At 37.3% G+C, this 17,063-nt stretch overlaps 1 protein-coding gene across 1 annotated transcript in view; it reads left to right on the plus strand.

Annotated features, from left to right (window-relative positions):
• The window catches only part of VPS41 (VPS41 subunit of HOPS complex), a 266,714-nt gene that overhangs the window by 81,165 nt on the left and 168,486 nt on the right, over positions 1-17,063 (plus strand). The window contains exon 5 of the mRNA XM_066341578.1: positions 10,343-10,417. Coding sequence (XP_066197675.1) covers positions 10,343-10,417 — 75 coding nt within the window. The remainder of the gene's footprint in view (positions 1-10,342; positions 10,418-17,063) is intronic.

Here is a 17,063-nt window from a genome sequence, read left to right on the forward strand (position 1 = left end):
TGGTCAGGCTGTTCCTGTTTCTGAGAGAAATAATTTTTACCATTGATATTTGTAATATTGAAATTCAGTTATTTATTTGTTCTTTATTAAATGTTATAGAACTGTTATAGAAATTGCTATGTATAGTGATGATACTTGATTATCACTCAAGATAAAAATATGTGCTGCAGGTGCCCAGAATAATGGCTTTAGCCATCAAGAATAATTTTGGTTTCTTTTTGATTTTAGATTGATGACTTTTCTACATAATCATTTAAAAATATTTATCTTTTGATTATAAACAATAAATATTTGTTGTAGACAATTAGCAAAACATAGACATGGACCACTGAAACAATAATATCTCAGCACCTAGATATAACCAATGCTGATTATTTTGGAGTATGTCCTTCTAGTCACATGTATTATATAGAAATACCTATAAGTATAGCAGTATTTATAAACATTGGATTGTACTTGCCCATAACTAGCTGAATTGTGAGATTGAGGGTACAGTCCTCCAGACTGCCAAGTCTGCTAAAGATTTCTGGCACTGCTGCAAGTTCAGAGGGTTCCCAAATCCGTCCTCATGTTTGATGATTTGCTAAAGGACTCATAGAACTAACTGAAAGCTGTTATACAGGGTTTGGCAATAGTAGGTTTATAGTTTTGAGTACAGGAAACACCGTTTATTTCTGTATTATATTATTTATTAATTATTGTATTATTTATTTGCATTATTTGTCTTGTTATTAATGTTCTTATTTCATATGCTTACTTATGATTTATCTTTTGAGTAATGATGGCTGACTATTGCCCACCCCTGTATTCATGGTTATGGTTTATTTATAGAGAAAGGATAAAGGTAAAAATATAGCCAAAGGAAGAGATGCATAATGCAGAACCTGGGATGATTCTAAAAATGATGCTTGCATTATACTCAGGACATTTTACCTTCCTGTCATAGATATGTGCCTAACAGAGAACCTCACCTCAGTGTTCTGGGTTTTTACCAAGACTCTCTTATATAGGCATAACTGGTAGATGGTTTGTCCACATGGTTGATGTCATCTTCCAGGTTGGCTGATTCCCTGTGACCCAGAGGTTTCATTTTAGATTATAGGCTTGGTCATTCTGGGATGTCCAATCCCCACCTTAAAACTGTCAAGTGTGCCTGACCAGGTGGTGGTGTTGTGGATAGAACATCAGCCTGGGACACTGAGGACCCAGGTTTGAAATACCAAGGTTACTGGCTTGAGCACAGGTTCATCCGGCTTGAGCATGGGATCATAGACATGATTCGATGGTCGCTGGCTTGAGCCCAAAGGTCACTGTTTGCGCAAGGAGTCACTGGCTCGGCTGGAGCCCCCTGTTCAAGCCACATGTAAGAAAGCAATAAATGAACAACTAAGGTGCCGCAACTATGAGTTGATGCTTCTCATCTCTCTCCCTTCCTGTCTTTCTGTTCCTGTCCCTGTCCCTCTCTTTTTCTAAAAAAAAAAAAAGGAAAAATAAAAAAGAGACTGTCACGTGTGATCAACCTCTGCCTTTAACAGTGACATCTCTGTCACTGTCTTTATGACAGATCATCTCCCAAAAGCCAAGGGCAAGGCAAGACGTCTGTTTGGGCAAGTCCAAATTCTTTTCTACATAACACTTTGTAAAAACTTCATTGTTTTGTGTGTTTATGCTTTTAAATTTTATTATTTAGATTCTTTGCTTTTCGAAATTAAGATAATTTTCATTCTCAGTGTCTTACAAAAGAAACCTATTCTGAAAAGCGTCTTTACAGAATCTTCTTGTTGCGTGTAATATAGGCAATGCATATTTTAAAGAATTTAGATACTGCCAAATGATCATTTGGAAAGTTTCTCTAAATTTGAATTCCTACCAGCAGTGTTAGAGGAGTATCTACTTTTGTACTTCCCTGGCAATTCCCTGGCAAAACTAGGTACTTAAAAATCTTTTCTGGTTCCATGGGCAAAGTATTTGTTTTAGTTCTCATGTGTTTATTAAAGAGGTTGACTCTGTTCTCATTTTCCTACAATTTGTACTATTTATTTTGTAAGTTTACTGTTCATTTGTCCCAGCTTCGATTCCCAGCCAGGGCACACAGGAGAAGCGCCCATCTGCTTCTCCACCCCTCCCCTTCTCCTTCCACTCTGTCTCTCTCTTCCCCTCCCACAGCCAAGGCTCCATTGGAGCAAAGTTGGCCCAGGCGCTGAGGATGGCTCTGTGGCCTCTGCCTCAGGCGCTAGAATGGATCTGGTTGCAATGGAGCAGTGCCCCAGATGGGCAGAGCATCGCCCCCTGGTGGGCGTGCCGGGTGGATCCTGGTCAGGCGCATGTGGGAGTCTGTCTGACTTCCTCCCTGTTTCCAACTTCAGAAAAATACAAAAAAAAATACAAAAAAAACCCCCCAAAAAACTTGACATGTTGTCAATCAAAGTATGAGAAAAAGTAGAGGGTAAGGCAAAGAGCATTAAGTAGCAGAAGGTATATTGATTATATTTACAAATTAAAGGGAAAATATAACTATTACGCTCTTGATGTTCCAAACTATAGGGAATCTAATATCCAGCCAAAGTTCATTTGGCATTTGAGGAGAAATGGGCAAAATTGCTATTTTGGAAAGATTTTGCAACATGTCTCTATCAGTTTTTGAAAAATCTAGAAGAAAAAAAAATGATGTATAGATATTAAGTAAAATAACATGATTAAAATATGTTTATTTTAAGGTCTAATAGAGTGTATGAAAGGATGGTATCTTAGTTTTCAAAGTGAAATCAGTAAATTTCTAAAAACACATATTCAGCTACATTCTCTGAATGTTATTGTAGTGATACAAGAGTTTATTAGATAACTAAGCAAATAACACTGTCACCATCATTTGAAATGAAAAAAAAAAACAAAAACAAAACAAAACAAAGCAAAATGATACTTTTCTCAAAGAGAGGAAATGTATAGTTACTACATTTCACATTCTTTTCTGGTCTCTCAGGAAAATGCAAAACACTATTATTTTATGATGAACAAATGAGAAATTACAATTTACACACAATGTGTTAATGTGAGGAAATTAGAGTAAGGTCAGCAACATTGTTTTAAGACAAAAAGGGAAAATTAATATTGATTAAGAATAGAAATTAGTGTAAAATATTTAAAAATACAGCAAATTTATTGATAGAAGTCTTGCTTCTATAAAAAGGTCTCTACAATTGATAAACACTTGACAAAGGTAATCAAAGAAGAAAAGGAATACAATATTTGTATGCCTATAAGATACTGTTGTATATATTTTCATATTTGTAAATATGAAATCGATAAGTTAATGATACCTTATAAAATCGCTGAGGATTAAATGATATAATATGTATAAAGCTCTTAGAATAAAGCCTGATACATAATAATCATAGTAAATATTAACTACATGGTAGTAGTAGTGCTTCTGTTAGTACTAGTATTAATATCATTAGTATTATTAAAATATATACTACATGAACAAAAAGTAAAATAAAAAATATTTTCATCACTAATGCAGTGGATAAAATGTCAACCTGGAATGCTGAAGTCACCGGTTCGTAAACCGTGGCCCTTATATGTACCCTGATTTATTGATCTCACCCCATTAAAATTAATAAAAATTTATTAAAAAAAAAAAAAAGAAGCCGTGGCCTTGTCTGGTCAAGGTACATATGGGAGTTGATGCTTCCTGCTCCTCTCCCTCCTGCCCTCTTCTCTCTCTCTTTCTCTTCCTGTCTCTGTTTATCTGTCTCTTCACCCCCCACCTCTCTAAAATGAATAAATAAAATAAAAAATAATCCATTCAATTTCTTGGCCCCATTTTCATTGGCAAAAAAATTTTAATTTAAACAATTTTAGTGGGGTTTTTTGTGAAATATAACTTTAAAAAGTATATCAGATGTGCAGTGAGTCAGTTATAAAGCAAATAATCATGTAACTACTACTCTGACTCTCCTGCTCAGTTTCCTTAGAGTCCCACTATATTCACTTTTATATGATAGTAACAACTGTTTAGCTTTTCCTTTTCAGTTTATACCATCCACGTGCAGCAACTGTGCTCTAGTATAGTTTTGTAATTTTTGTGTGTTCTATAAATGAGGTTGTACATATCAGAAATGAGACAAGAATGCTCACTATCATTGCTATGCCCAGAATAAAACAAAGTGTAATATCTCTAAGGGGAAAAGTAGAAAACTTTATTTAAAAACACTTAAGAAGGCCTGAATAAGTGGAGAAATGTTTTATGTTTATAGACTAGAAGGGAAAGCTCTCAACATTTCATCATTGAGACTGAGGAATTTTTCTCCTAGTGTGTACTAAGTGGTTTTACTGTGAATGGCTGTTGCATTTCATCAACACTTTTTCCATCTATTGAGATGATCTTTCATTATTCCTCATTTATTTTATTAATGCAGAAAGTTATATTTATTTCCCTATGTTTTATTAGCCTTGTATTTTTGGAATAAACTTGACTTTTCTATGAATGCTGAGTTAGTATTTTCTTTTGGATTTTTTTATTTGTTTATGAACGTGATTTACTTGTACTTTTTCCTTCTTGTACATCATCATTGAGTTTTGTTCTGGTAAGGTTATACTGTCCTGGTAACATGAGTTGGGGAGCATTTTTTAAAATTAGTTCTCTGGAAGAATTTGTGTATGATTGGAATATTTTATTCTTTGAACTATTTTTCCTGAAGTAAATATTCTAGTTAGTGAGCTTGACAGTAAATAAAATAAATAAAATAGATACATAAGTAGTAAATAATAGTTTACTGGCGTAAGTAAGTATAATATGTAAATAACATAGAAAAATAAGATAGTGGTAAGTGTGAAGGAGAAAAAAAAGCAGTGAAGGTGTTTTAGAATGTTTGTGTGAAACGTTGCCATTTTAGCTCGTGTGTCCAGAGTGTTGGTGTGGAGAAGACTGCCAGTGGAGAGCTGGCAGACAAACGCAGAGGCTCTAAGGCAGGCTGCAAGCAGGGATTTCTGGTGGGAGCACGCAGACAAGGCAAAGAGGAGATGAGGTCAGAACTTGGAGGTAGGGCTATAGCAAGATCATTTAGGGCTATGTGGTTATAGTAAAAACCCTTGGGTTTTATCTTGACATTAGAGGGTTTTAAGCAAAGGAATGACATCATTTGATCAACTTGTTAACAATATTGCTCGCTGGTTTGTTAAGAATAGATTTCTGGGAGAGTTAAGGTGAAGTAGGTCTGCCAGGTAGGAGACCATTATGATAGTTCAGAGAAGAATGATGATGGCTTGGACCAAGATGGCAGCTATAGGTGAGGAAAAGTGGTTACTGTCTGGAGAAATTTTGTTTAAAGAGATTATAGAAACTGCTGACAGATACAGGTAGAGTATAAAAGAAAGACAGGCATCAGACTAGTTCCAAGACTGAGCAACTAGAAGAATATATTAGTTTTTAACTCAGATGGGGATGGCATCAGGAAGGGCTCCTTTATGAGGGAATATCAGTATCTAGGTTTTGGGTTTGTTTTAATTAAAATGCCTTTTAGGCATCCAGGTACATATGAAATAGGCAGTTCTATATATTGGTCTGAAATAAGGAGGAGTCCAGTGTGGAGGTATAAATTTAAGAGTCATTTCATAGCTTGAAAGAGCATACCAAGGGAGCCAGTGTAGATAGAGAAGACATGGGGGGACAGACGCATGAAGTAGATTAAGAAATCAGGCCTGACCTGTGGTGGTACAGTGGATAAAGCGTTGACCTGGAACGCAGAGGTCGCCGGTTCGAAACCTTGGGCTTCCCTAGTCAATGTGCGTATGGGAGTTGATACTTCCTGCTCCTTCCCCTTCTCTCTCTCTATTTTTCATCTTTAAAATGAATAAATAAAATCTTTAAAAAGAGAGAGAGAGAGAGAGAGATCAGGACTATCTACCCAAAGAGACTGAGAAGGAGCGACTGTGAATATAAAAGAAAACTAAGCATGACAGTCTGCAAGCAAAGAGGAGAAAGTGGTCAGCAGTGTTATGTGCTCCTATTAGGAACAGTAAGTTAGAATTGAATAATGACCATTCTGTTTAGTAACATGGGGGTCATTTCATCTAAAATTTACATGGAAGAATAAAAATCTTGAAAAAAGCCAAGAAAAGTATAAAGAATTATGCCTGGGTCTTGCTACTACCAAATATCAGAACATATTATATAACTTCTGTATAATTAGATCAGTGTTGAATTGATGTAGCAGTGGACAAAGAGACCACAATTGAAAACCCAGAAGGTTATTTAGTGTATATAAACATTTATTATAAAATAAACAACTTTTTTTAGAATGAGAAGGATGGGGCCCAACTACATACCCATTTGGAAGAAAATAAAATGAATCTTGTAAATATTCAAAGACTTAAATGTTAGAAATAAAGCAACCATCTTGCAAAATAATATAGCAGACCACATATGCAATGTCTGAGTGAGGAATTGTATGTTCCAAGACCTCATATCCTAAAAGCAAAAAGGAAATTGGTAAGAAAAGAATGAACATGTAGTCCCTGGCCGGTTGGATCAGCGGTGGAGCGTCGGCCTAGCGTGTGGAGGACCCGGGTTCGATTCCCGGCCAGGGCACACAGGAGAAGCACCCATTTGCTTCTCCACCCCTCTGCCACGCTTTCCTCTCTGTCTCTTTTTTCCCCTCCCGCAGCCAAGGCTCCATTGGAGCAAAGATGGCCCGGGCACTGGGGATGGCTCTGTGGCCTCTGCCTCAGGCGCTAGAGTGGCTCTGGTAGCAACATGGCGATGCCCAGGATGGGCAGAGCCTCGCCCCCTGGTGGGCAGAGCCTTGCCCCTGGTGGGCGTGCCGGGTGGATCCCGGTCGGGCGCATGCGGGAGTCTGTCTGACTGTCTCTCCCTGTTTCCAGCTTCGGAAAAATGAAAAAAAAAAAAAAGAATGAACATGTAATAGAAAAGTGGGTGACGGATGTGAACAAGCAGTTTGCCGAAAAGCAAGTTAATTGGCCAAAAGATCTAAGTAGCGAGGAAGATAAATCAATGAAAATTGATCTTTGGCAGAAAAAGTGTAAAACAAAAACAAAAACAACTTTTGTTGCTAACAGAGATGTAAGGGAAAGAGGATTCTAATACCTTGTAGAGATTATTTCCCTCTAATATTGCTTATGTGGTGGTACAAACGGATTCTACCCAGAAAGAAACTTGTTGTAATGAGAAGTGTGGTGTATTTGTACACAGACTACCCCTGGGTGGCGTAGACATTGAGTAGGAGACACTGTGGTTCCGGACAGCTCACAGAACTCTTGAGGCCTCATTTTCCTTGTTGTGAGGTGGAGATAACCATCTATCTGCAGGACTGCTCTCTCCTGAGTGTGAGGAATGAGCTAATGTGTCTCTTAGGTCTTTGAAAATTATACAGTTTGATTCAGAGAATGTTAGCATAGACCCTGAGCTTTTTAAAAGTGTGAGTCCAAGAACAAATTATGTAAATGTTGACATGTATGTGAAGAGAAAATGTCCTTCTGAATGTGAGCAGTCCACTCAGAAGTGAATGTACCTTCTTGTAAAGAAGGGTTGCACTTAGCATTGGGGATGTATTCATAGGCCTGGAGCTGTATGGTCTAATAAGTGGTAGTCAACCTGGTCCCTACCGCCCACTAGTGGGCATTCCAGCTTTCATGGTGCGCGGTAGCGGAGCAACCAAAGTATAAATAAAAAGACAGATTTAACTATAGTAAGTTGTTTTATAAAGATTTATTCTGCCAAACTTAGCGAAAATCCGACATAAAGTACTTGGTAAGTAATTATTATTATATGCTTTAACTTGCTGTAACTCTGCTTTATAAATTTTATAAAGTAAAGTTACTTCCCTACTTTATAAATCACCATTACTGTGGAACTGGTGGGCAGTTAGAAAATTTCACTACTAACAGAGATACAGAACTGGGCAGTAGGTATAAAAAGGTTGACTACCCCTGCCTGGTCTAGTAGAAATTTGTGCAGTGATGGAAACCTACTGTGATGTGAGCTTTCTAATGCGGTTGCTCTGGTCACTGTGGCTATTGGGAGCATTTGGGTTATGTTAGTGCAATTAAAGAAGTGAGTTCTTAATTATGTTTAATTTTAACTAAGTTAGCATTTTATACTAATAGTCATATGTAGATGATACCATGTTGGACAAGACAGGGACTCTTGACTGTACAGGCTGTATATACATAGAAAATTATAGTTTGAGGTGGATCATAAGCAAATATCAGTTATAACCACTTGTCAGAGGTATATGGAGTTTATATTTGCCAAGGGTAGCATGGATATTAAAAGACATTTTAGGCCCTGACCGGTTGCTCAGTCTGTTAGAGTGTCACCCTGAAACACCAACGTTGTGGTTTCAATCCCCAGGCAGGGCACATACAGGAAGTAACTCATGAACATACAACTAAGTAGAACAACAAATGAATGCTTCTCTTTCTTTCACTCTGTCTCTCTTCCTTCCTTTCTCTATCTCTCTAAAGTCAGCGAATAAAAGAAAAGTGTCATTAAGTGAACACAAGATCAGCACAAGGAACTGTTAATAGAAGATACTCACTGTGGAGAACATTGACCCAAGAAGAGTGCAGAAGCTGGCATCCTGCCTCCTCAGCTGCCAGTGTGGACGTGCTGGCCTGGGGGATTTTCCCGCTTGGCTTTTGCTCTGCTTATGTGTCCTCACTGCCTGTCACGGTTCTCCTTGCAGGACCCCTCTTCCCCACTTCCCAGGTGGAGCCCTAGCTGTTGTTTTTCTGTGGTGATTCTTATCCATGGGCTTCAGTTATTCTTTTGTGAAATGGATCACGGATCTCTGTTCAAGGCCCTTTCCTCTTGTAACACGCTGGCAACTTTTAAGTGTGGCGATTTAGGATCAAGATGAGAGAGGATCTGGGGCTGGGTGTCTCAGGAATACTGCGCCACAGGAATCCCTCTGGGCAGCATCAGTCAGCCAGTAAGTGGCCTCCCTGAGGCCTAAGAGTCTGGATCGGCCCTCACTGTCACTTATAGCTCTGAGGGATTCCACGGGGAAGGAGCCAACATTCAATGCTGTGTTATTTCCGTTTATTATCAATAAGTCCAACTACTTTAAGGTTAACTATTTTTAAAAAAACCTAATTTGCAAGCTCATGTAATAATGATGATGGCTTAATTTTGAGGGTTAGTTTGTTCCTGTCATACATTGTGGAAGATAGTTGGGAATTGCCATTATATAAGAAGAAGAAGAAAAAGAGCCTGTTAATTTTTAATGTTTTCGACATTCACTGATTTTTACGTCTATTAAAATATCCACCTGCGCCCTGGCCAGTTGGCTCAGTGGTAGAGTGTCGGCCCTGCATGTGGGAGTCCCGGGTTCGATTACTAGTCAGGGCACACAGAAGTGACCATCTGCTTCTCCACCCCTCCCCTTCTTGCTTCTCTCTATCTTCTCCTCCCCTCCTGCAGCCTTGGCTCAATTAAAGCGACTTGGCCCCTGTGCTGAGGATGGCTCCATGGCCTCCACCTCAGGCACTTAACAACAACAAAAAAAAAGGCTCTGGTTGTAATGGAGCATGGGCCTCAGATGCCCCCTAGTGGACCTGTCTGGTGGATCCTGGTGGGGGCACATGCAGGAGTCCGTCTGTTTCCTCCTCTCACTAAAAAAACCCCCCAACAATATCCATCTGCATAGATATTTTAGTAAGTAAGCAGTGGCTACATAGAGACCTGGAAAGCTGAAGCTGTGAAAAATAATAAAAGTACAAATTCATCCAAAGTAAAAGTCTGATTTTTATCTTCACAGATTTTTAAATTTGAGATTGCTCAAAAGAATGGGGGATTACAAAGTTAATGTCAGCTAGACCCTGTGAATTTCCCCAACAAAGTACTAGCATAGGTATAAATAAAAGTTTATGCAGTAATTTATAGGAGAAGAACAAATAGATTGGCTGGTGAACCAAGGTAAAACAACTGAAATTTTTCTTTACATCATGACTTTTATTCTGTCTTTTGTTTTGTTGTTTAATAAATTGGTTAAGAAAGAATTTTAAGAGTGGAATAAATAGAACAGAACAAATAAAAAGCATATAACTTGTAAAGAAAATAAAATTTTAGGGACTTGAAGTGTGTGAAGTAGTTTCAGGAAATCTTAGGTTTCTGGGCATATTACATGTCTAGTAACAAAGCTGTGTTTTACTATTTTTATTTGAAAAACAAAATATATTTTGGGTTCATGCTTCTAAACTATTTAACAGACAACTTGTATCACTTAATTTTACAAAGAGCCAAGGCATTTGATTACTGATATGTATTTTCCTAAAAAGTTAAAGATTTTGTTTGTTTGTTTGTTTGTTTGTTTTTTACTAGAGTCCTGTGAAGATAAATCAGATTAGTCTGGATGAAAGTGGAGAACACATGGGCGTGTGCTCAGAGGATGGCAAGGTATGGCACTGACGTGGTCCCTTGAAAGCACTTCCCTGGAGCTAGTGTTGGGCTCTTACGCCGCTGCCAATGCTCGGAAAAACACTCTGCTCACTGTATACCGCCATTAAGAGAAACTTGCTTATTCTTGTTTGGGTATGGACTTACTTCTGATTGCTCATAATTAAAGTAAAATATATTTTTCATAAATGTGCCTTAGGAAAAGTAATTACAAGAATGTCAGTAATGTTACTGCCCCTAGGGTGATTAACAGCGTTGGCAGGGAGATGTGTCACCTTAATCATGACTGCTGTGCCACTTCCACTTCAGTGACTAAGTCTGCAGTCCTTGCAAGACAGTGGTTTAATGCCTTTCTGCAATAAATCCACAAAATTGGATTTTGTGGGCACGATTTCTGTGGGTTGGTGGTTTTCATTTTCACACCAGTTATGAATGTTTCTCTTGAATTATAGAATCTTTTGATAAGCAATCATAGTTTATAAGAAGAATAAAATGTCTTACAATGGCCACATTAAATAAATGTAAAATCAATATATGTACAGTTTTCTAAAAACCTGGCACCCACTTCCTCGATGGCAGACATACATCATTGTGCAGTGGATATAACCAACAATTATCAATGCTTCTTGCTGATGTTGAGCTGTGACATTTAATGGTTGTGGTGATTGATTTTCCACTTTTAAGAATGTCTTTTTTTGGTTTTCAGTCGATGGAAGTCTATTCTAATGTTCATTTGCAATGATAAAATTCTAATGCACAGTGTATTTAAGATACTTTTCTAAAAGAACAGTTTAAAAAAAGAGTGCATTAAGAATCATGGTAGAACCTTACCTGTTCCTGACTGAAAAGAGCAGACTTTCTAATCTAATTTTGAAATTTTTATGTGATCTGAATTCAGTGTACCATTAGAATGAGTAGATTAAAAACAGTGTACTCAGTATAAAAGATTTATACCCATTTACTCTGTTAACAAAAGAAAAATGAAGTCTTTTTGACATACAAGAATGCATTTTATGTATCTAAGTCTAATGTTTCTTAAAGAGTCTTTTTGAAATAGTAACTGGAACACTCTTGCTTTTCAGAAAGCAGTCAGGCTTTACAGTTCCTTCTGAAATTCTGAGATGAGCCTGACTGTCAGAGTGATTGAGGGAGGAGTTGGTATGTGCACAGATTGAGAAAATTATCCAAACTGTTGAAACATTTTAAAAAATGATTTTCTTAAATATTTTATTATTGGTAGAATTAAAAGTAATAAATATTTCAGTGTATGATTGTATGTAAGCTAGCTTTTATCATGGTTTAGTTGGTATTGTGAAAATTAAGTAGCTAGTATAGAGTGATCTGGTAAAATGGTTAGTGATGATGCAAACAGAGATTATTACACAGAGTTTTTGAGATATCTTAATGAATACATCTATAAAGGGCTATTGTGATTTTTCTTTCTTAAGTGAATTGGAACTCCTTGATAATTATTTGTGTTCTATTTCAAAGATAACCTGTGATATTTGTATCTGGTTTTAAAGTCATAATTCTAATAGTTGTTTAAAATGTACTCTGTTTATTCAGGGGGGCTCATTTTTGTCTTTATTTATGGCTTCTCTGTGCTTGAGTTCTAAATTTTGAGGTATCCTCACACATATGTTGCACATGCGTGTGTGTGCATGTGTGTGTGTGGGTGTGTCTGTGGTTTCAGTTTCCTGGCATGCATTTTTAGGTAACTTGCCAATATAAGTACATACCGGGTTTATTATCTGGTCTCTTACCTATATCATCTCCATACATAAACTGGCATCAATTTAGTATAGAGTTCTGGGAAGAAATATTTTCTCTCAGAACTTTGTAGATATTGCTGCCTTTTGTCTGACCTTTATTTTTTAGACATCTCTGAGATGAGTTTACTTTAGTTCTTTCACAAAAACTTTTTAATTTTTGTCTTGTCCTGCCTTCGGGCTCGACTAGTAACAGCAACAACAATGACAGTAAACAACCCTTGTTTGCTAAGCTATGTCTTGTTTGGGTCTGCTTTCATTAATTTTGTCTGGAACACGGTAAGTTCTTTTGATCCATATTCTGAAGTATTGTTTTCATTTCAGGAAAGTTTGCTTCAGTTTTGATTTTGATTAGATCCATTTATTTTCATTTCTTCAAAGAAACTCAATAATACTCACAGTGCTGGAGGCAGTGTGGTGCAGAGGCTAAGAGCAGAGCTCTGTACTCCACTTGCCTGTGCGGAGTCCCACTGCCCAGCCCAGTGGCAGGCATGGTGTTTGCCCTCCTGTGCCTCCACTTCCTCAGCTGACCAGTGGGCACAGTGGGAGTCCTGCATGGGAGTGTTTGGTCATCCAGGTACATGGTGAGCTCTCAGACTAGAGTAACCATTTTTTATTGCTAACCATTGTTTAACCCATTGCAGTCTGGCCTCTTCCATGCATGCATGCGTGCGCACGCATGCACACACACACACGCACACACACACACATTATTACACCTAAACTTCCAGGTAAGAGGTGAATAGGTAAGCATTATTCATCATTCCTCTCTTTCCTAAAATGTAGGTTGTAAGAATATTGGTCATATAGTGTGGTGTACACCTTCCCTCTGCTACACTTACGTGCTTTGTTTTCTCATTGGCTTTATCTCTTGTTTCTTTGTTGTCAGGGAGAGTTCTGCTTGGGATTTGCTTTCCTTCCAGTGTCAACTTTACTTGTGGAATAGAGTTTTATTTCATTTGCACTTTTAATATTCCTGAAATCTTTTTATCTTTCCCAGCTCTACTTTCATATCAGCCTGATAATGTATTTAATTATTTTAATTACAACTTCTTATATGTGTTAGAATATTAGGCACTATGGTCTAGTGGTTAAGAGTGTATTACCTACCTGCCACTGTGTTTTAGCTGTGAGCTGTCCACTAAATGAGTTATACCTCTCAGTGCCTCAGTCTGTCTCCATCTCTATAAAACGCAGACTGCCTATATCATAGGGCCTACCTCACTGGTTGTTAGGAGGAATGAGTTAATATATGTAAATTGTTTGGAAAAGTACTTGGAGCAGAAGAAACACATAGTAATTATTAGCTATTATCATCCTTGTCATCATCATCACCATCAGTAAAATCTTCTGTCTTTCTGCTCCAGATTCATGGAAGTCTTTACTTCTTATTGAAGTTGTCAAAGAGTATTCTAGTTTTTCTTTCTTTTCTGGTTACTATTAAAACATTTTTAAAAGCATGGTTTTTCTCCTTCAAAGTCATAGGAATTTTGTTCTCCAGTGTTCTTTTTATAGCCCTTGCATGTGTTTTTGCTGCTTGTTTATCCATTCAGAACAAGAAGGCTCTTTCTAAATCTGGGTTAGCAAAGAGATTCTGTCTAATTGTGCTTGGCCCTGCTTGTTTTCATTTTGGATATTGTAGAATTACTTCTTAGCTCTATACAGAGTACCTGTTAATGAGCTCAGTTTCCTCTGACCAAAGGCACTCAGTGAAAGCAGTTGCCCAGGTGAAATGGGAGCCTGTCTTAGCATTTCTCCCTGACACTCTGCCTGGCCGGGGAATATGGAAACAGCAAGCTCCCCGTGAGGGGCCCTTCAGCTACCTCCCTTTGTGGAATGACAGTTTACATGTTCATCCCTACTCTATTTCTTGACCTCTTGTTATTTGGAAGCTGGGATTTGAGAGAGGCTGTTACAAGGGAAGTACCAATTGGGAGGGTTGTCTGACACTGGCCACCTCACTCACAGTCACTCTATGTCACCCAATTCTCTTTTTAGCAAATACATAGAAATCCATGCTAAAGTTGCAGAGGATACATACCTTCCTTACTCTTTCATGAGGGTCACTTTTCTTTTCTTTAGACAGTAAAAACATCTTGCATACCTTCTGGGGTCCTTGTATGTCTCTGTGGTTTTATAGTTAATGACAAGTTTGCTAGGACTTTGCAGAGGACTGACTTTATGGCCAGTTCTGAGTTTTCTCTTTTCTTCATTGGGCATTTTGATGAAAAGTTAAAAGAAGTTATTAGGGCTGCTATGCGGGATACCGTTTTCAAAAGAATCCTCTCTATGTTATAACATTTATATGATTCTTAGAAGAGATCTTCCTGAAAGTTATGTAGGCTGTCAGTCAAAGGATCCTTTCACAGATGAGTATGATATTTACTGACAAAATGGTAAGATAAATAAAGAGGGAGAGAGAAGAAATGATTGAGAATTATTCTGGATCATATTCGTTTTAGTAGTTAACTTGTGAGTAATAGTCCAGGCTGTCATATCAGTGAAAAGAACTGAAGCATCGAAGGTTACACAAATAACCTGCTTGTACTGATAAAGTTTTGAGATTTGTCTTGTGAAGTTTTATTTTTTTATACTTAAGGAGAAGCTAAGGATAGTTGAGGACAGTGTCACTCAGTTAAAATAGTGACAGAGGCTGACCTCCGAGTTTTCCTGTCGCTGTGCCACCCTCAGTGAGCATTCCTCCAGCCTCTGCTCTGGGTGGTGTGGCAGTGGGGCTCTGCTTCTGACTCATTCTCATGAGCAGTGGTGAGTGTCAGCCTGTTCGCTGAGAACTGTGATCTGTTCTCTTTTATGTTCATTCCTCCTCTTCACTCTATTATTATATCTTCAATATGGATTCATAATTTTTGAAGGATCATTTATCCCTGGCAGTTACAATTTAATGTTCATTATTAAATTCACAATCCTAATATTTACTTTCTCATTTACTGATACCTCAGTCTTTTCCAAAGGCTTATATGTCATTTATTTACATCTCAAATACATCTCCCTGCAATGAATATCACTTTTGTTTTTAAAATCACCTTTACCTTTTGATCAGCAGAAGGAAGTTTATCCTTTTGAATTAGTAGTCTGCTTCATTTTTAAACCTCTGTTATAGCATTGTTTAATTCAAAGTCTTATATTCGCCTTTACTTTAGTTTGGCAAATATTTAGGATTTTTCAATGTTTTTTCCCCCTATTCTACCTTTCTTACACTTTATATAGAAAGATATATTCATTTTTTGCAAACTTTAGACTATCTCATATAATGACAGTATGTAGAAAAATAGGGCTCGGAACACTTTTCTTGCTTTCAGTGACCTTAGGCAAGGCTTTTATTTTTCTGCAGAACTGTCGGGCACAGTAGTGTTTGCTGTCATCCAGCAGGGTCGCTAGCAGGACCAAATGCGGTGGAGCAGTGTTTTTTTCTGTGCCGGTTCTCTCTGTCCTGAGCGTTGACATGTACAGTTTCACCCCACCAGAAAGTTAAGCTTGTCTAGGGTGGAGTCTAGTTATCATAACTGCAGCACAGTCAGGTTTCAGACAGACTGAGCTAAAGCATGTGGAAGTGTTTAGAGATGTGTTAGTAGTAGTAAGACAAGATCTGTCACAGGACCGTGTTGTTCCATTCTTGTTCAGAAGGGAAATAGCTTATGTTAGAATAATGTAGACTTCCTAGTTCAGCATGAATTTATACTATACTGAAGTAACATGAGTAAATTGGCACTTAGTGATTTATTCCATTAAGATTCAGATAATGTAGTGCCACCCTTGCTTTTACCTGATTTCCCTGGATTCTGGGGATCAATCAGGTTAAACTTTCTTTGGGTAAAGTAAAACTCTGAAAGCAATGCCTTTCTTTCCTACTTCTTAATCATCCTATGCTTATACATTTATATAAAAGTAGTGATTTTATATTCTAAACAATGAGAACAAATGTCAGGTGGTAGTGGACATACATGTATTTTCATGTTGAGAATACATTTTAACAGACTACTGCAGGACAAATCAAATTCCTTCTGTGTTACATTGTACCATGTGCTTGTTGTTCTTAGAATCCAAATAATATACATGATACAAGGGTCTGAAAACAGTAGTCACAAAATAAATGGAGTGTCCTTTAGATTTTAGTTTTAGTGAATAGATTTTGTGTCCCAAAACTATAACATGAGTAAATTTTCCTTTTTGAACTCACAACAATGAACTACACACAATTTACCAAGATTAAAACAAAAAGATCAAAAGTCAGATTAGGTTTATATCTATTTAAGAAATTGAACTTATAGTTAAAAACTTTTCACTAAGAAGCCATGAGATCCAGATTCCTTCAAAGAAATATTAACACTTTTATAGAAATTAGCTAAACAGTGGACACAGCCCAGGGGTTGGAAAATATACTGCTCACAAAAATTAGGGGATATTTTAAAAATGAATATGAAGCTATAGAATATCCCCTAATTTTTGTGAGCAGTATTGTTCCAAGTTTGAGGGCTCCTGGAATTCTTACGCTCTGCTAGTGAGAGTGAAAATTGAGCAAAACAACTTTCTGGAATAAATTGGCTTTCTGTGAAATGTGATCAGATGCATAACCTCTGACTCAACAATTTCATTGTATAAATGTGTATATAAGTGCACCAGAACGTTTGTAAAGATTGTTCATTGTAGTATTATCATAATAGCCCCAATCTGGAAACAACCTTAATAATCGATGGAAGATGGATGATACAAAAATGTCATTCATTGAAATACTGCATAACAGTGAAAAAAAATAAGCCTCTGCTATATACAACAGTATCTGTAAATCTCACAAAGAAAATATTGAGTGAAAGAAGCCCGTAAAATAGCTTATGGTTTCATTTATATATGTAAAATTC

The sequence above is a fragment of the Saccopteryx leptura genome, chromosome 6, assembly GCF_036850995.1.
Source record: "Saccopteryx leptura isolate mSacLep1 chromosome 6, mSacLep1_pri_phased_curated, whole genome shotgun sequence".
NCBI lineage: Eukaryota > Metazoa > Chordata > Mammalia > Chiroptera > Emballonuridae > Saccopteryx > Saccopteryx leptura.